Genomic DNA, 18,295 nt, shown 5'->3' with positions numbered 1-18,295 from the left:
CTACTAGCCCTCTATCTAGATTTGTCAATTGAGGTGAAGATACTTAATAAAGATCTTTATTAAGCATATTTACATTGAGGATGACTTATTTCATAGGTTGGGAAATTGTATTAGCCATCCGCAACGATCCAAAGGTGTACACTCAAGACACTCCTTTCAGAATCTTTAGTGTACACTAGAATAAGGAACATTTTATGGGAAATAATTCAACTTGCCTAAAGTAGGATTGCACGACATCTCGTCCTTGACCCCTAACGTCAGTTGATCTTAAAACTTGCTCATCCAGTGCAACTCCTGTTGAGCTTAAGCATTATAGTTCTTTTATTTTCTAGGACTACAGGCAAACTGCAAAGGTAAACGCTCGTTTATTGAAAATTCAATGGCAAAGTTGACTGTGATGTTTGTCTTAGTTCTCTCCCTCCCTAAAATGCCCAAAATCAGGGTGCCGGAATACATTTTTCCTTGAGTTTTCTTCACTTGACATGCCCTGTTGGCCCATTTCACTTGGTGTCATGTCTTAAATATGATGAAATCCTCGAGACCCTCAACCAACGCCCTCAACCCACTTATTTTAGAGATTAGATCAAGGTTTTGGACGGTTGGAACACTACTTTCTTGGTTTTTGCCACCAAATTGATGCCATTGGTCTCCCTCATTTGTGACATTTTATTGGTTAAGGTAGGACTAGTAACAAGAAAAAATTGGCCCTCAAAATGTCATTGCCTCGCTAACATATCACACATTTATTAAAGAAAGATGCCATGGGGGACTATGCTAGTCACCAAGTTACCAATAGGGGAAAGGTGGTCATTCACCATTGAATTCCCCTTCCACGTGAACTAGTTACCATTTGGCCCGCCAGTGGCAGTGGCACCCAAAGTAGCCAGCCATCGGGCAATTGAAAAAAAAATAGTGCTAAGTACTCTTTCAAACCTCGCACCCCTTCCTAGTTCTATTTTGAGTCGTCCATCCATCTAGTGGACTGAAACGACTGAGACGACTGAAACGCCGCTCCTGCTGATGATCTGACTGACTCACCTTCAATTCACTTGAGGCGCTCTCCGGGACTGACTTTCTTGGCCTCATCATGACATCATCCCAAGTCGGCGCCAACCCCAGCTAGCGAGGTCTAGCGTGAGTAATCACCCGTCACTTTCGGTCTCAAACGGACTCGTGCCTGAGCCCCGGTCTCCGCTCAGTCAGTCTGTTCGTCGCACTAGCTCTCCATGCAGGTCGATCTTGGGTGGGTGTTCTTTAGGTCACGAACTCCATGACTCAAGCCGAAATTTTGACCCCAGAGAGTGCGGTCCGAGCAGGCATCGATTTCACCCGAAGACTTGATTGAGGGCTGGACCTCAGGCTGGACCGACTGGCTAACCCGTCAATACCGTCACGGGCTCAGACAGGCCCAGGGCCCCGCTAGGATGAGGTTCAAAGGACATTGAGAGCCCTGATATAAATAAAGCCCGCCATGTTCCCACAACCCGCCCAGCCCTAGCCCTGTACCGCCCAGTCCGTTTGACCAGCTCTCGCCCACATCATGACCTCACGGGCGGGCGCCGTACTTCTCGTCTGGATGGCCTTATGGAGCTTCAACGGCTTGCACGCCCAGGAGAGGGCCGTCTCATTGGCCTTGAACGAGCCTTTCCTGATCGACGTTGAAGCTCCAGGCTTGACCTTGGCCTTCAACCTGCCTCCCATGAGCCTCAACGCCTCGCACACCGCCCAATTCCAGGCCCAATTCCAGCCCGATCTTGAGGTGGGGAGCCAAGTCTTGCCGCATGTCACGTTGGTCCTGATTTACGGCAACCAGAGCCTGTCCTGGTTCATCGCCAACCATTCGCGGAGTAGCTCCCAACGCCTTTGCTGGGCGGGTCTGCCGGAAGGGGGTAACTCGGTATCGCTGGTGGTCCATTCGTCCCGCAGCACTCAAATTCAGTTAAGCATCCAGTCCGTGGACATGAGTCTGCCTTTTGGCCAGGCCCAGATCACGGACGTGGCCTTGAACCATCCCGTGACGTTCTTGGTTGACCCCGTGCCGCAAGGCTCGTTGGGCGATCGATATCTGTTGCGGGTCGATAGCCAGGATGCGGGCTCGGATCACTTCTGCCTGATCGTGGCCGCCTATGCCAACGTGTGTCCCTTCAAAGATAAAGGGGCCACCATTCGTAACGGCGAGATGTGGATGACGGTCTTGGCCAAGGGCGCCATGACCATTCGATACGAGGACGCCCGGTTCGCCATGCCCTTTTACGTCACCTTGTTGGTCTTGGAGTCGGATCAGGATTGCCACCAGACCGACTTCGTGGTAGCCCCGTATTCTTCGTTTTCTCGCACCCGGAGTAAACGGATGAGGGTGTCCATTGAACGCACCAGTCGAAACGAATCGTACTTGTATCCCATTTTGACCATGGTCTTCATGTCGGTTTTGATGGGTATCCTAGGGATGTGCGTCATGATGGGCAAGAAATTCGAAGAAAACGACCCCTCAGGCGACGACACGGCTCCTCATGATAATCCATCCGTGTATTTAAGCGCCAATGCGAGTCGGGAGGACATTGCGGATAATGGGGGCGGGGCCGTGGGATACGATGAGACCGACGAATTGGACGGGAATTACTTGCGCCCTCAAGTGGCCTCGCCAGTGCCCTCTACGTCGTCAAGCCGCCGATCCCAGGAACAAGATTATTTGAAGCCCGTGATTTCGGCGGATAATGGGAATGCGAATCCGGATCCTCGGCCATCTCGAACCAGGCCCGATATTGATGATCTCAAGCGTCGATGTATGGATAGTGTACCCCTGAGTAGTACCCGAAGGGCTCGGATTGAAAAAGGCTTGGAACGGCTGAATGAGGACACGAATCTCGGCCACATGACGCACATCTTGGAGGATGACCCGTGGTTTCGGCGGAATCGCTCTCGAGTCTATTGCTATCTAGTCCCATTGTTGGCCTTGTTCTACTTCATCCCGTCCATTCAATTCGTGTTCCTCGTCAAAGAGAGCGAGAGTCTGACCGGATCCCAAGATTTGTGCTATCACAATTTCCTGTGCTCCAAGCCTTGGAACATTTTCTCGGACTTCAACCACGTGGTGAGCAATCTTCCGTACATGATCTACGGATTCATGTTCGTGGGCCTGGTTCGATTCAAATCCTCGAAATTGCCTCCGGGACAGAATCCGAAGAACGACCACAAGGCTGGCAAAGGCATTCTTCAACAACTCAGTATATTCTACGCCATGGGGTAAGTACTTGTTGATTTCTTTCGTTTGTCTTTTGAATCGGTTGCACCGTATTTGGGCGTTCATGGGATTTGTGTTTGTCCCAAGCCATTGTTTGGCAATGTGTCCATCGACATTTTTGGTTTTAGATTCTCGTTGGCGGCCCAAGGCTTCTTCAGTATTTGCTATCATGTCTGTCCCACCAATCACAGCCTTCAATTCGATTCGACCATGATGTATGTCATGTGTATGTTGGGGTGTGTCAAGATCTATCAGTTCCGTCATCCGGATGCCAATGCCAACGCCTACAGCTTCTTTTACTTTCTCGGAGGGATCGTGCTTTTGGAGGCACTGACCTTGTACTCGTACAGTTGGTGGGTGTACTCGTTGTTTCTCGTTCTCTATGTGGCCATGACCGTGTTCATCGCCATCGATTGCTACTTCATTGGCGTGGCCAGGTTGGACACGCGTATCACCAAAGTCCTTATTGAGGATGTATTCTACACGTCGTGGAAAGGCGGGCCCAATGGCGAGAAAGTGGGTATTCGCTACCCAAAACGTTTTGGTTTCGCCATGGTGTTCTGTCTGATCAATTTTGCATACGTTGTGTACCTGTTGGTGGCCAAAGTGAAACGTCCGGACAGGAGTGTCACCCACGTGGTGCTGGTGATTTTGGCCGGGAATCTGTTCCTCTACATTGGCTACTACATTTTCCGGAAGAACCAAATGCGATGCAAAATCATGGGCAAGAGCATGTGTTGCCGGGATGGTGATCAAGTGGATGCATCGTACTCCTATCCGAACCCGTTTTGTCCCAATCATCGGATCCCGATTTTCATCTCCGCTGGAAGCATCTTTGCTCTGCTTTCGTTCATGTGCGCTGTGACGGCCATCACGTTCTATTTGGACCGATCGGCCAATCGGAACCTCTCGCCCGCTGAATCGCGGATCCTGAACGAGGATTGCGCCTACTTCAACTTCTACGACTCACACGATGCTTGGCATTTCTTGAGTGCCACGGCCATTTTCATGGCCTTCCTCGCTCTTCTCACCGTCGATGATGATCAGATTCACGTTCCTCGGGAGTTGATCGAAGTGTTCTAATCTGTCTGCCCCGAAAAGGAGGCAAGGAAAGACAGTTATGTGCTATGTACCGTATCCAACGACGCTTTACCTACTATGTTGATAGTAGTCTTCAACTTCTATTTATGTCAAAACTCGCATCAAAACTACCTAACCGTTAGCTTCCAGTGTTTGGTGTTAATGTTGTCATTCACAAACTCGTCAACGAAAGATCTGAACCATGAAAGCCAGTACTATGACCAAACAATTTTAATTACCTCGCCCTTCGTTTACATTGGAATGAAGAAATAAATATTCAGAAACTCTAAGTCCCAATCTCGGTCTGAACTGTTACAAGTTAGGGGTTCATGGTTGTTGTGAGATAGAAATAGAAGGGGCAGCGGTAGAATTTCCCTTTGACCTGCATGTAGATCATGTTATGGCTCGCACTGATTTTTCCGGGGGCTTCTCGGCATATACCGTCCGAATACACGGACACGCCTAAAAAGCAGTTTTCGATGTCTTGATCCTCACAAGGAATAGCATTGTCGGGAACCTCATTCCGCGTCCCATACTTCCAAGAGGTCTCCTCCTGTCCCAAAAGGGTCAGCAATTTGAAGGTCGTGGATCCATTCACAGATCCAGAGCTTTTGATCGGAAATCGGCACTCGGCCTCATTGACCAACTTCGTTCCGGTGTAAAACGTGCTAGCAGACTAAAAGAAGCACAGAACATACTTGCAAATCTTGTCCAGTTTTGTATGATACAATGAGTGGAGAGTTACCCCGAAAGAAGCTTGGCAAAACTGGTAACGTTCGCCGTAGTAGTCAAAATCGAACGCATCGCTTGATGAACCATTCGAATCGGCCAAACTCCACAATGTACCTTCGCTGTGAACTGCGACAGAAGAGGAAAATGTTTTTCATAACCACAACCTAAAATTGGAATTTTCAGCACAGCTAATTGAAAGCCTTACCTGAAAAGCCGAGCAATACAATGCTGCTTAAGATGATGGAGTTCATGTTGAAACGGAGATGATCGCGGACAGAACGATGGGTGGCCACTGATTGGAAGGGTTGCAACCTGAATTAGGTGCAATCTGGGTCAGACTCGCGTTATCTTTGGGCAAAACGGAAGCGAATATTCCTGTGGGGATTGATTGATTTGAGTTCTGAATCCGTGTAACTTTTCAATCGTTCGAATCGTCGCGATCTGTGCCAATTACGACTGATCTGAGCTAACTGGCGTTGTTCATTTCGCCCGTGATATATTGCTTTGTGTGATCTGGTCGGGCTGGGAAAAAAGGTGAGATCAGTGTCCTCTCTAGGTCGGGCCAAAGAGATTGACGAACCTATGTTAAGGGAAGGCCATAACAGCAACAACAACACCAACAACGACGATGACGACGACGACGGCTACTACTGCACTGCCCTGTAGGAAGAAGAGGTAGATGATAATGATAGTGATTGCGACGACGAATAAAAGCCATCGAGGAGTACGAACCAGTGACGATCGTAGAACAACGACCGACGTTTCCCGCGATTGTTTCACTTGAAAAGGAATTGAGAACACCAACGTATGAATGTCCGAGAGTAGCTTTTGAATGCCATTTTGAGCGTTTCATTTGTATTTATTGTCGCACTAAATTACTATACACAAACATACACTCGCTTTTGGAATACCACAATAAGTACGAGTTTGAAAAATACGAGGGGGGGGCATTTTTTGTAGCGTTTTTTTTGTTTGGTTTTGAGAGAGGCATGACGAGTTCTCAGGTCGAGCTCTCTTCCCCCTTACCGAGAACAATAATTGGAGGCCAATTCTGGGGAGCGTTTCCTGTACAGATTGAATACGAACAAAAGCTTGACGAAAAAAAAAGATTCATTTTTTGGTCTTCTTTTTGGAACTCGATGAGGGCGTGTCGGCATTGGTCTCGTCGTTCTTGCGTTTCTGGTTCTTGCTAGGCGTCTGCTTGCCTCCGTCAGCGTTGGACGATGATCCCTTGTCATTGTTGGCCGCAGATGCGGAAGATACCCCACCGGTTGCCCCTCCTCCTCCTCCGGACTTCTTATTTCGCTTCTTCTCCGCCTTTTCACGCTCTTCGATTTCGTGATTCTCTCGCTCAATGAGTGTGATGAGTGTGTTGCATCTCCGCTGAAGTTCCATGGCGGTTCGGGATTTGATGAACCAGTCAAATCGGAATTGAGGTGCGTTTCGAACGGCGGCTCGGAGCTCTTCGTACACGTTCTCTTTGTCGAAGCCGAGTTTATGAAGCATGCACACCAGGAATCGGTCCTCTTCCTCGGTGTAGTTCTTGCCTTTATTGGTTCCGTAGGCAATGCGGAGTTGATGGAATGGTGCTCTGTAGCGGGCGATCTTGGCGTCTAATGCTTTTCGGATGAGGGACCGTCGTTGGATCTTGGCTTCACCTTTCTCGATTTGAGCCATGATGCGGTCAATGTCTTGGAGTTCGGAGCATCGCTCCCAAAATACTTTACTGTAGCTGACCACTTCCTCGGGGCTTTTGCCTTCGACCTCCTTGGAAATGGAACCGATGTCCTCTCGGCCGTACTTTTCGTGGAGTCGAATGAACTGATTGAAATCTCGTTTGCTCCAATTGGTAAAGCCCTCATTAAGAAGCTCCTCTTTCTCCTCCTGCTCTTCCTCGGTCAATTCCTCGGCATCGTCGATCTTCCTCTGCTCCTCCTTCTGGCTCTTCTTGGCATCTGATCCCAGATCCGGGTTCAGAGGTACCTTGTAGCCCACCACCTTACGATAATGGTAGATCTCCTGGTCCAGAAGCTCAAAAAGTCTGGGTGGGAAAAACTGAAAGTCTTGAACGATGGGCTGCTTGGGAGGCCGAGGGGCCTTGTGAGCCTTGGGCTCAGCCGCCCCCACTCTCAAGGCCTCTCGGAAATAGGCGTCCACGGCGTAATTGGCCTTCCTCTCGCGTTTGGGAGGGGCAATCCAATTGATGCCAATGTCGTCGCGTTGCTTCTCGCGGAAATCCTCGCCCTCGAAATTGTACACCGAGTTCTCGGGCTTGGTGTCCAACGTAAACGATCGCAATGAGGACTCGCCCAATTCGGCCAGCTTCTTGTTCTCTTCTTGCGTCTTCTTCTCGCCCATTTGAAGGATGGTGTCAATGTCGGTGTCACTAATCTCGGAGTCCTTGGAGGAGAACACGTGCTTGGCTCCGTGTCGGATGATGTTGAGCATCTCCTCTTTGCCCAGGTTGGCCTTTTGCTCGGCCAATCGGCCTTGCTGGATGATCATGCGATCCAACTTCAACTTGACAGCGGCCCTTTCCACGATCTTTTCGTCGACGGTGTTTTCCGTGACCAATCGGAACACTTTCACTTGCTTCTTTTGACCGATACGATGCGCTCGATCCATGGCTTGCAAGTCCATCTAGAATCAAGAATTAGGTTCTCAGAAAGCGAGTCAATAAGAGAAATCATGATTAGCTTACCTGAGGATTCCAATCAGAGTCAAACAGAACCACGATATCGGCCGTGTACAAATTGATACCCAACCCTCCAGCTCGTGTGGACAACATGAAGATGAACTTCTCGGAATTCTCTGCGTTAAACTCTTCGATTTGGCGATTTCGGTCCTCGTGAGCAGTCTGACCGTCGATACGGCAATACTTGTAATTGCGGAACCAACAGTAATCCTCTAGGATGTCCAGAATCCGGGTCATTTGGGTGAAGATCAGGACGCGAGATTTTTGTTCCTGCAAACGCGGGAGCAGCTTGTCCATCACCAAGAGCTTCCCGGAGTTCTCGACGATGTGCACGTCCGTGGTGTAAGGAGGGCCCGGTTCGGCTCCGTCGAAAAGGTAAGGATGATTGACGCATTTGCGCAACTGCATGAGAATGTTCTGCAGACGCATCTTTTCCACTTTCCCGGCGCCGTTGACGATGTCGATGTCCTTCATGAGGATCTTGGTGTACCAATCGCGTTGCATCTTGGTGAGACCCACGTAGATATTCATCTCCTTCTTGGGCAACAGCGACTTCTCCACATCCGACTTGAGGCGACGCAACAAGAAGGGCTTCAAGACGCCGTGCAAGCGCTTGATGAGCGTGTCATCGCCCAAGCAGTTGTTCGTATTGAACCACTCGTCGAAATCCGACGACGAGCTGAACACGTCGGGCAGGAGGAAATTGAGGAGGGCCCAAAGCTCGTGCAAGTTGTTTTGGAGGGGCGTGCCGGTCAAGAGCAATCGATTGCTGGTCTTGATCTCGCGCACGATCAGCGACAACTTGGACTCCTCGTTCTTGATGCGATGGGCCTCATCGATGACCATGTACTTCCAGTTGAATTTCTTGAACACGGACTTTTCGCGAATGAGCATCTCATAGGAGGTGACCACCACGTCCCACCCGCCGGGCATCATCGTGTCGCGGATGAAGGCGTTTCGGGTCTCCTGGTCGCCGATCAGACAGACGGCCCGGAGGGTGGGGCACCACTTCTTGAACTCGTTCATCCAATTGGCCAAAGTGCTCTTGGGCACGAGCACCATGTGCGGCCCGCTCACATTCCGGAAGTGTTTCATGTAGCCCAAGAGCGAAATGGTCTGGAGCGTCTTGCCCAAGCCCATCTCGTCGGCCAAGATGCCGTTAATGCCATTTTCGTAGAGCGAGATCATCCAGTTGAGACCGCGGATTTGATAGTCGCGAAGCTTGCCGTGCTTGATGTAATGCGGCGACTCGTCGAAATGGACCGTGTTCTTTTTGGATTGGTTCAGATCGGTCAGCAACTCCTCGTCCTCCTCTTGTTCCGTCATCCGATGACGATGATCGCCTTCCTTGCCCCCGCCCTCTTTCACGCCCCCCGCACTGGCCGGTGCGGCCTTGACCTTCAAGGGCGACTTGGCTTTTTTGGACGAGCCCATAAAATGCGAAAACAACTCGGTCTGTTTGAGTAAATAATCGAATCGCTTATCAGTGGGCAGTTTGGCCGATGAACCACCCGCAGAGCCACTGGCGGCTCCGCCCGCAGCCGCCGCTCCGGCGGTGGCCGGGGTGGGGCCAGCCGAGGAGGTGCCCGAGGATGACGACGACGAGGACGACGACATGGTGGTCGCACTCGAGACTTCGAGATTCGAGGATCGCAACAGAGGTCAGGCTTCCACGGCGAAGAAGCTATGCGGGCGGCACTTTGAATCGGTCGTGAGGACCCTTTCTTTTCCCGTTGTCTTCTAGCTCAATTCTCAAGCGCCAAACAAGGCAACACAATTATCTCAAAAGCGTGACTAAATCACTGTGCAGGTCCAAATCCTAAGATCCCAGGTTGAACCTCTTATTGTTATTTGGCTTGGCTTAGAGCAAAAAATGACACACTTCTAAGCATGAAGTTGAATTACTCGGTAGGATTGACGCCCAGAGGGAATTTGAAATGCCATTTACTGTTAAAATATGTGAAAGAGTTTTCAGGAGATGAGCTTGACAGTTGTCACCCTGGTCGCGTACGAATCCCACTCTCCGGGGTCCAGGGATGCCGTTCAAGTTTGAAAGATCAACGAATTCAGGGCATACCGGGTCATCTTTGAATATTTGTTGACCTTTAGGGCTAGGATAAAACACGCAGCCCTAGCCAATGCGGGAAAAAGTGACGCCCTCTGGAAAGTTGTGGACAATTTATGCTTTTTTTAACGGATGGGGGGCTGTGTAAAAATGCTGGCTTCACTAACCAAGGATAAACGTTATTCTCCACCGATTAGTTGGCGGTGCTCATTTTTAAATTTGTGGCTAAATGTTAAAGGGTTTAGAGAAAGACTTTAAGGGTTATTAATATCGTGTTAGGTTATGTTATGTTAGATTAGGTTTGATTAGGTTAGGTTTAGTTTAAGAAAGTACCAACTAATCGGTGGAGAATAACGTTTACCCTAACCAAGTCACCAAATTTTCACTACCATCACATTTTATTATTATTGGTGCGAGATTACCAAATTTGAATCTCCCGCCAATCGAGTTTTCCGCCATGTTTTCCCGCCAAACAAGAGACGCCAACTAATTCGAAATAAGAGCTTTGAACCGTAACATGCCCTCACCTTGCCACGTGCTCTCTGTATTTGCTAAAATTATTGCCCTGGTTATTACTGTGTGTTTTGAATAATAATCCCTCGAAGCTTTAGTTTTTGGCATCTATAATTATTAATGCTTTGTTCGCAAAGAGAAGATTCAAAATGAAAATCATTCTTGCGAGTGTCGTTCAAGGAAACTAGATTACATGGAATTAGTTTCAAACTAGATAAGAGTATTGTAGAATGAGAACATCAAAAGACACTAGAGCTGCAATTTTGAAGGGTCCTTTTCTCTCCCATGGAGTGGTGTCCATGCATACCCCCGAAGCAACTTCCATTACTGTGCAAAAGTTGGAGCTATTTCTCAAGCGTTTGCGCTACTTAAATTCGCATGTTTTAAGGGTAGTCTCTAAGCCTCCCGTGTACCCAATGACGAATAAAAACAGAATTGCATATTCATTTTTTACACGTTCCAAATATATTGATGCCTGTAATAGTGGTACAATAATCTGAAAGAAAAGTTGAAATTCATGAAGAGCTCTTTGGATGTTTTTTTAAGGGAGAATTCGTTGTAAATTGAAGTAACCTTGAGCCATTAATCCTCAATTCCATCACACTAGTTCGGTTTGGTCTGGCTTGAACGCTTATCCAGGACTTTGAACAACCGTTCTTGCGACTGATAGAGGCGATCCTGAGCCCGCTCTAGACGTTTCTCAGCCTGTTCCAGACGCTTTCGAACCTCTTTCATGTCATGGAGGGCCCCATCCTGCAAATCTTCTGCTACGTCGACCACCATGTCCTTGGTGACGTGTGGTTTCGATGCATAGTAACTAGAACGAGGTCATATTCAAACCTAAACATGCGCATGCATACACACAACTTACAAGTAGACAGGCAGGAGGTGGAGGTTAAACCAGCCCGCAAACCGAGTTTGGAAAAAGTAGACTTACTCGAGGTTGAAATGTTCCCACTTGTTTCCTTTCATGATGTCGTTGTCTTTTTAACTTGCTTTTTCTTCTTGGAAGACTTCGTGTTCCTACTGTGGAAGTGTGATTGGAAGTGCGGATCAGGCAAAGAATGGGGATAAACGGGATAAACGTTATACTCCACCGATTAGTTGGTGGCGCTTAGAGACCCTGGTCAGAGACGCGCGAGGTTTGACAAGTGGCTCCACTTCGAAAAAGTAAGCGATCAGATGAACTAAAAAGTTTCCAAACAGATTTCGAATTGATGCGCTAGATAAGAAAGAGTACTGTCAAGACAAGCACCATTGAATATTTTTTTCAAGGACACTGCAAAATTTTACTCAAAGACAAGCTGATTCATGGATATGGTATTTTAGATTATTAAAAATAGTTTCGTTATTTTCAAAATGCTTTCTGAACCCATTATTTTATAAGATTAGATTGCAGACATATTTCATTCCATTATTCAAATCAACATTATGACATGCAAACTCTATGCAAGTCTCTCAAGAAACAGGTCCTTTATACTTTACAATCTAATTCATTGAATATGCTTGTACTTTCTATTTTTAAATGCTTTAGTCCAAATTGATCCTATCAGCATGCAAAAAATCAGCGTGGCAACTATATTTTATTGAGAAATACCATACTGATTCAATTCTAATGGCAAAAGACACTTTAATACTGTAGAATATGTTGGTTCAATCCAAGGTGAATCAAATTTGTCATAAATCATTCAAAGCTTTGCCTTCTTATGCAGTACAAACATGTTAGGTCTTTTTGGAAATGACTGACTCCCTGTTGGGAAGGTTTCCAAACAAAGCCCATGTTCGTTGACATTTGGCAGCCAATCAGATTGCTCAAATTTGATGACGTATACTCAACCTCGCGGGTCTCTGCATCCAGGGTCCCTAGTGGCGCTCATTTTTAAATTTGTGGCAAATTGTTAAAACGTTTAGATACAGACTTTAAGAGTTATTGATATCGTGTTAGGTTAGGTAATGTTAAGTTAGGTTTGATTAGGTTAGGTTAAGTTTAAATCGGTGGAGAATAACGTTTACCATGAATGGGTGACCTAGGAGAGTATTCAGCCCTTGCACATGTCTCTACAAACCCTAATATTCATTCTATCTGTCCGCGCCATAGATAACTTCATATATAGATCAATCAAGGGCGCTGCAATCGCATGTTTTCGTCTCAGCTGTCGCTGGTGGAAAAAATGTTTCATTTGCAGTCAAGCTACTTAGGACAACTATGGTGCAAATTTGAATCGTTGACGGCTCGTCCAAATTCAGAGGCCCCTAATAAGACTCCTTGTCAAGCAATTGCTCTCGTCTAGCACGCTTCATAAAACAGGTTTGAGTAAGTTGTCTGACCACATTTTTAAGAACGAAATTTTGAAGGGGTCAAAATGGGGCTCAAGTTAAAGTTTTCATCCATGTGGTGGAAACACTTAACTGAAATGCAAGAACAAGCCTGGGTTCAGGCTGACCTCCAGAGGTGTCGGAATTACCTTGTTTACATAAAGGCGCAACCATGCCACCCACATTCAAGCACATTGTCGGGAGATTGAAACAAAATTCCGAATGCCTCATCATTGCATTGCAATTTTGCATACATTTTGTTACATTTTCAAGATTTTTGAGATGTGTTGCTAAATAAGGGCAATCAATGGAGTACGTGATTTGCTCTACTAATGTCCAAATCTGTTTTTGACATGTTATGTGTATTATGCCCAAAAATCATGTTTTTCATTATTCTACCACTCTTTCTACCTGTTAATTTGTAAGATTCAAAGGAAATTAAGATTAAAGAGGAATAACAAACGTTTCATGATAATTTTTCAACTTGCCTGAAGCAATATTTCACGAAATATCTTTGTCCCATTTCCACCAGCGTCAGCTGACCTGAAAACATGCTCATGCGGTACAGCTTCTGTTGAACTTGTGCATTCTAGTTATGGTTTTCTATGGTCCGCGCCGTCTGCGCCCTCCGTTTTGAGCAAGGACCTCAAATTCAAGGTGTGGGCACCTCAGAAAATGAACAAACAAAGTGGGGAGGGTGACGTCATAGTGGATAGAAGCAGAGAAGGGCACAGAGAGAAAAAATCCTCTAAAACGGGTTTGTTCGAATAAGAACCCCAATTGGGCGTGGTTGACCCAATGGTGGAAAGGGGTGCAACATTGGCTTCCCTCTTGAGGCAACCATACGTACTATTTCTCCTCTTTTGAATGATATGTATGCTAAAGGTTACACCAAACAGAGGGTACACAAATTGGCTTTAAGAGTGGCATCCACAATATTGATAAGGTTTTTTTGAACACCATGACTTGTAACAAGCAATTCCGAGATTGCAAATACACAGATAACCACTTTTAATGAAATCATTTCTTGTTTTATCTCAATTTTGTATGTAGAGGCATTTTAAATGTAAAAGTAAATACCTGAAACGTTATGTTCAGCAGATATTTAGCAATTGATGGGAAAACACGTAAGATTTGTTTAATAGTTAGTTTTAATATCATAAATCATTGCTTTCCATTTGTCATTTTCATAGTTTCCAAATGTGTCTGTAAGTTATGGTAGTTGGTTGACTCATAACCCATTAAGGAGGTAATTTAGAATTTATAAAACTGATTGATTATGATTTGGAAAAAGTACATTCATATGAATTTTTAGACGAGATTGTTTTTTACAAAAATAGATCAAACTATATAATTATAAGTACTTATCTTAAGCTAATTAAATAGATAGAATTAGGTATTCATGAATCCATGGTGTTTAAAAAAATGTTTGTAAGTTATGATAGTTGATTAATACTCTTCTACAAGCTCCCATAAAGGAGGTCATTGGAAAATTACATCCACTGATTACAAGTTGGAAAAAATATTTAGATTAATTGAAGCAAACTGTTCTTGGTAAAACTAGATTGAAATTTTATAATTATATAAATATAAGGAATAATATTAAATTAACTGCATTTGTAACAACAAATTGGGAACGCCTTAAATCATTGGAATAGGACATGCTCACGGGGGTTATTTTTTACCCCTTTGCACTTCTGCGCCCCCTTTTGACTTACGGAAGGATGTGTCCAGGTCTTAGCTATGGCATGAGTCAATAGCAATAGCGTCAAAATAAGCGGAGTTGCTACACAAAAAACAAAGGATAGTGCTAGAAATGATAAAAATATAAAACTTTAAGCTCACTTTGAGACAGAAGTTCAATTGCTGGTTGAAAAGGCGGTGCCATTTTTACGTTTGACACATCCCTACATATCCAAAAGATGGCGCTTGGGCGCAAAGGGCTACAAAAAACCAAACAAACTGAGTCTGCAATCTTATCCTATTTTACAGTGTTCAGGGTAGGTATGAATGTTACCAAATCCTTTATGTGTTTAAATGTCTTCATTCCCTTTGTCCTACCCCAGGAATACAACATAGCAAGAGACAAGGCATTTCAGGTGAAACGCGCCATGAAATCAATCACTTGAATAAAAAGATAGTGAGGGGCTTAAAATCTTCTTTTGCCTTAAACAGGGCACTAGCTTTGTAAAACTTGCTACTGTGCTCTCTTAGGCAAATCTATGCATTAGATGACCAATTGTTAAGATGTGACTTAGATCCGTTTTTGTTAGCAATCCCAGACCAGCCTTACATTCAAGGGTGCCCTAGAGCGGCTAGTTCTAACAGTTTGCACGATCAAATATTTTATAAATTATGACGCACCATGACTTACAGGGAATTTCATTCCCTGGGATCAGATATACAAACCAGAGAATCATTGAGAAAAAAAGTCCTCATGAAACTATGTTTTGATCAAACATTGGCAATAAATTCAGCAAGTTGAATAGGTAAAGAGGTTTTTAATTAATTAATGACTTTGTTTAAAGTGTCTGTGACCTTAGTGTTCGCTCCTAAAAATGCCCAAAATCAGAGTGCCGGACCATATTTTTCCTTTAATTTCATTCAATTGTCATGCTCTATACAACCTCCTGTTAGATGATTATTGACAATTCATAATTGTTTGGAATTTTACACAAAGAGAATTTGAAATGTCTCCCAGAAGAGTTGATGGCTTATTCATTGTGTCACAGTACTTAGGCAATAAATTATTAATTAAATAATGTCTTGATAATGTCTGGCATTTTAGAGCATATTCTCTTGATACTAGGTTTGTTTGTCCGCAAAGGGCGCTTCCTCTGCTTAATGAAAAGGACAATTAGCCCACGTTTTGGTTGATATTGATTTTCAAGCTTAGCCCATGCCTTTGCCAGATCGCTTTCTTCTCCAGCAAGACACAGAACACCAGTGTCAAGCAAGAGTAAGATAATTCAGATGGCTTGGCCATGTCTAGTTTGAAATTGTGACAAAATGGCAGGCTCAGCATTGGGTGGTGGTGTTACATCAGTGCCATCAATAAGTCCCCACAATCCATTCCTCATTAAAGCGGCCTTGCAGTGTATTCTCCAAGTATGAAAATCATCTCCTTTGAGTGACGGAAATGAAGATCTATCATTGGGCATTTTGGTAGCTGGATCTTCACCTAAATCCAGATCCCACACGTTGGACACCAATGTCACACTCAGATTCTGGTGAGCTAAGCTGTCCTTGCGTTTTATAAATGAGAAATATTGATCTGGACACCCATTAGAAAACGTAATATTGTCCTTAGTTGAGGAAACCCTTAGAGATGTCTTAAATTTATCCAGATTACTGGTAGCCCATAACCTGTTAATGTTGAAACAACTTTTATATTTCTAGTTGTAGTGGATATCAACAACAACAGCTTTTATGAACAAAACATTAACTTCAATTGGCAAATTCACTGGACCTTGATTCTTCTCACTTCAGCTTGGTGTTGACATAAGATAAAAGTAACTACCACATTCAATAACATCAAATATACCTAAACCATGATTTGGGCAATTTTCTCAAAAAGTCAGTGCTAAGTATTTACATTTACTTGACCAATCAGGACAATCTTGACCAATCCAAAATGGCCTCACTCGAAATTCATTTCTAAATTGGGTGATTTACTTTCCGTCACTATCTGAAATGTCTTCTTGAATTACTCCAAATTCAAACGAAAAAGTAAGGAAAAAAACCACTGGAACAAGAATCTACATGACCTTGCCTCTTCTTTTGAAAAAAGTCGTCGGCAGGATTAGAGTACGCATAGTCACCTAAAACTAGTTCCGATTATGTTCCATTCTTATAGGGCTAGTCAAGTAAACGCGTTCATGGACAACTGACGTTATTCCATGGAGTAAACTTGAAGACAACATGCCCATCCAAACCGCACTGTGCATGCATTGGATTATGACTTTTTTCCATTTTACATGCTTGTCTAGGAAATAAGCATTGTGGTATTGAGCCAATATGATAGTGCGTTCACTGATTAATACCAAACATGCTAATTTAGAAGGGTTTTGTAACACAACTCGCTCAAAATCACTTGATTATTAAAAATTCAATGGGTGAATGGTGCGACTTGATTGCGATGTTTGTCCTAGTTCTCTCTCCCCAAAATGCCCAAAATTAGGGTGCCGGACCACATTTTTCCTTGAATTTCCTTTACTTGACATCCCCTATAGAATTTGGCTTCTTGGATCTTGGAGGCTGAGCGCTCGTCAAGGTTCGCTTTTCTTGGTTGTACTCTTCTACTAGAGAGCCCTAGTCCAAATCTTCAGAACAACAGCTGAAGCAAAAGGTTAGCTATTGAACGACCATAATGAACGTTATTCTCCACCGATTAGTTGGCGGTGCTCATCTTTTAATTTGAGCCCAAATGTTAAAAGATTTAGATAGAGGTTATTTATATCGTGTTAGGTGGGTGGAGGATGGAAGCGGCTGAGATCGAGTTCTTGGGCGAGCACGAATCCATCGAGATCGTGCCCAATTTCAAAGAGGGCGTGCTCTACCTGCTCGAAGGTGAGGTGGGCCCGTTTCGGGCGGGGTTGCCCGTGCGGGTGCCGCTCTGGATCGGTGTGCATCTTCGACAACGCCTCAAGTGCCGAATCCTGCAGCCGGATTGGATGCGGCTGGCGCCCTTGGAGACGCTCCGCGATGAGGAGAAAGAGTCGCAATTCTTCTTGGAATTGCCCAACCCACATTTGTTCACGGTCTCGCAGATGCTGTTGGACGTGGCCACGCCCGAGTTGGTCCAGGCCGACGCCATCAAGACCCTGCTCAAAGATATCTGGGACATTCGACAGGCCAAACTCAGGTGAGATACAACATTGAATGCGAGAATCTCCACTCATCATCATCATCATCATATATAGACATACGTACGTACAAACTCTAATCATGAGTCAACTGACTTAGATTGGTATACATATATAGGGTTGAAGAGATAGTTACTAATTTCGTTCAGGATAAGATTTGGGTCTGTTTGGGGTCCTAAGTTTCGAAACTGACAATGCCCCGGTTAGAGTCGCTGGATGAAGGTCAGGTGGACCATGAAAGTGAGTCGGGTGGGCGGTGTTTGACCGCATTGTCTTGGGTTCAAAGCAAAATATGACATGACTGTTTCTAGCTTGACAAAGTTACTTGAGCGCTCACTTCATATACATAGATAAGTAGTTAGATCATAATCCCGCTAGGGTCGAGGGCAATCAAAAGGCCTTCAAATGGATTGCGTTTTTGAGAATGTCGAGTCATTTGTGTTCCCACCATGGATGGAGGAACTTTTAGCGCATCAGATTTAGAGATCAGTTCCATTGCCTTTGCAGACGATCCGTGCACGCTTTCATTCAATCCGGACTTCAACACGCCAAACTCGACCACCTGCAGTTGATCGAACTAAACGCCGTGCGTCCGCTTCTACCTCAAGCCATGGACGCGATCTTTCGACTGGAAATGGCCAATTCCCAAGCTCGACGTGTGGCCTCCCAGAGCTCGTTGTTCAATCACTCCACCTCGTTCAGTTCCATGTGATCGAGGCTTCTCAATACTTTCTTGTATCTTATAAATTTGTACGGAAAACGTTCGCTCTCATGACCATTCTTTAACC

General features: G+C 45.1%; 4 protein-coding genes across 4 annotated transcripts; 2 read left to right on the top strand and 2 right to left on the bottom strand.

Annotated features, from left to right (window-relative positions):
- Positions 1 to 1,011: 1,011 nt before the first annotated feature.
- Positions 1,012 to 4,618, top strand: LOC131876931 (SID1 transmembrane family member 1-like). The gene is made up of 2 exons (XM_059222474.1): positions 1,012 to 3,243; positions 3,370 to 4,618. Exons 1-2 carry the CDS (start codon positions 1,541 to 1,543, stop codon positions 4,322 to 4,324), a joined length of 2,658 nt encoding a protein of 885 aa, XP_059078457.1. The 5' UTR covers positions 1,012 to 1,540; the 3' UTR covers positions 4,325 to 4,618.
- LOC131876934 (uncharacterized) lies at positions 4,535 to 5,585 on the bottom strand. The gene is made up of 3 exons (XM_059222476.1): positions 5,259 to 5,585; positions 5,067 to 5,179; positions 4,535 to 4,997 (listed from the first exon to the last, which is right to left on the bottom strand). The coding sequence occupies exons 1-3, from the start codon at positions 5,302 to 5,304 to the stop codon at positions 4,641 to 4,643; spliced, it is 516 nt and encodes a 171-aa protein (XP_059078459.1). The 5' UTR covers positions 5,305 to 5,585; the 3' UTR covers positions 4,535 to 4,640.
- Positions 5,586 to 5,897: 312 nt separating this feature from the next.
- LOC131876929 (chromatin-remodeling complex ATPase chain Iswi-like) lies at positions 5,898 to 9,523 on the bottom strand. The gene is made up of 2 exons (XM_059222472.1): positions 7,755 to 9,523; positions 5,898 to 7,693 (listed from the first exon to the last, which is right to left on the bottom strand). Exons 1-2 carry the CDS (start codon positions 9,363 to 9,365, stop codon positions 6,164 to 6,166), a joined length of 3,141 nt encoding a protein of 1,046 aa, XP_059078455.1. The 5' UTR covers positions 9,366 to 9,523; the 3' UTR covers positions 5,898 to 6,163.
- A 7,586-nt stretch (positions 9,524 to 17,109) lies between these two features.
- Positions 17,110 to 18,271, top strand: LOC131892283 (DNA replication complex GINS protein PSF2-like). Its single transcript, XM_059242090.1, has 2 exons — positions 17,110 to 17,506; positions 18,015 to 18,271. The coding sequence occupies exons 1-2, from the start codon at positions 17,121 to 17,123 to the stop codon at positions 18,217 to 18,219; spliced, it is 591 nt and encodes a 196-aa protein (XP_059098073.1). The 5' UTR covers positions 17,110 to 17,120; the 3' UTR covers positions 18,220 to 18,271.
- Positions 18,272 to 18,295: the final 24 nt, after the last annotated feature.

The sequence above is a fragment of the Tigriopus californicus genome, chromosome 2, assembly GCF_007210705.1.
Source record: "Tigriopus californicus strain San Diego chromosome 2, Tcal_SD_v2.1, whole genome shotgun sequence".
In the NCBI taxonomy this organism is placed as follows: Eukaryota; Metazoa; Arthropoda; class Copepoda; order Harpacticoida; family Harpacticidae; genus Tigriopus; species Tigriopus californicus.
Note: the sequence above shows the minus strand (reverse complement) of the source record. Positions and strands in the feature narration are given on the sequence as shown.

Excerpts from the sequence above, each read along its gene's own strand:
- LOC131876931 (XM_059222474.1), top strand. The coding sequence starts at position 1,541 with ATGACCTCACGGGCGGGCGCCGTACTTCTCGTCTGGATGGCCTTATGG. Across the intron at positions 3,244-3,369 it reads AGTATATTCTACGCCATGGG|ATTCTCGTTGGCGGCCCAAG; the intron begins GTAAGTACTTGT and ends TTTTGGTTTTAG.
- LOC131876934 (XM_059222476.1), bottom strand. The coding sequence starts at position 5,304 with ATGAACTCCATCATCTTAAGCAGCATTGTATTGCTCGGCTTTTCAG. Across the intron at positions 5,180-5,258 it reads TGTATTGCTCGGCTTTTCAG|TTCACAGCGAAGGTACATTG; the intron begins GTAAGGCTTTCA and ends CTTCTGTCGCAG. Across the intron at positions 4,998-5,066 it reads TTTGCCAAGCTTCTTTCGGG|TCTGCTAGCACGTTTTACAC; the intron begins GTAACTCTCCAC and ends TGCTTCTTTTAG.
- LOC131876929 (XM_059222472.1), bottom strand. The coding sequence starts at position 9,365 with ATGTCGTCGTCCTCGTCGTCGTCATCCTCGGGCACCTCCTCGGCTGGC. Across the intron at positions 7,694-7,754 it reads ACTCTGATTGGAATCCTCAG|ATGGACTTGCAAGCCATGGA; the intron begins GTAAGCTAATCA and ends TCTTGATTCTAG.
- LOC131892283 (XM_059242090.1), top strand. The coding sequence starts at position 17,121 with ATGGAAGCGGCTGAGATCGAGTTCTTGGGCGAGCACGAATCCATCGAG. Across the intron at positions 17,507-18,014 it reads ATTCGACAGGCCAAACTCAG|ACGATCCGTGCACGCTTTCA; the intron begins GTGAGATACAAC and ends TTGCCTTTGCAG.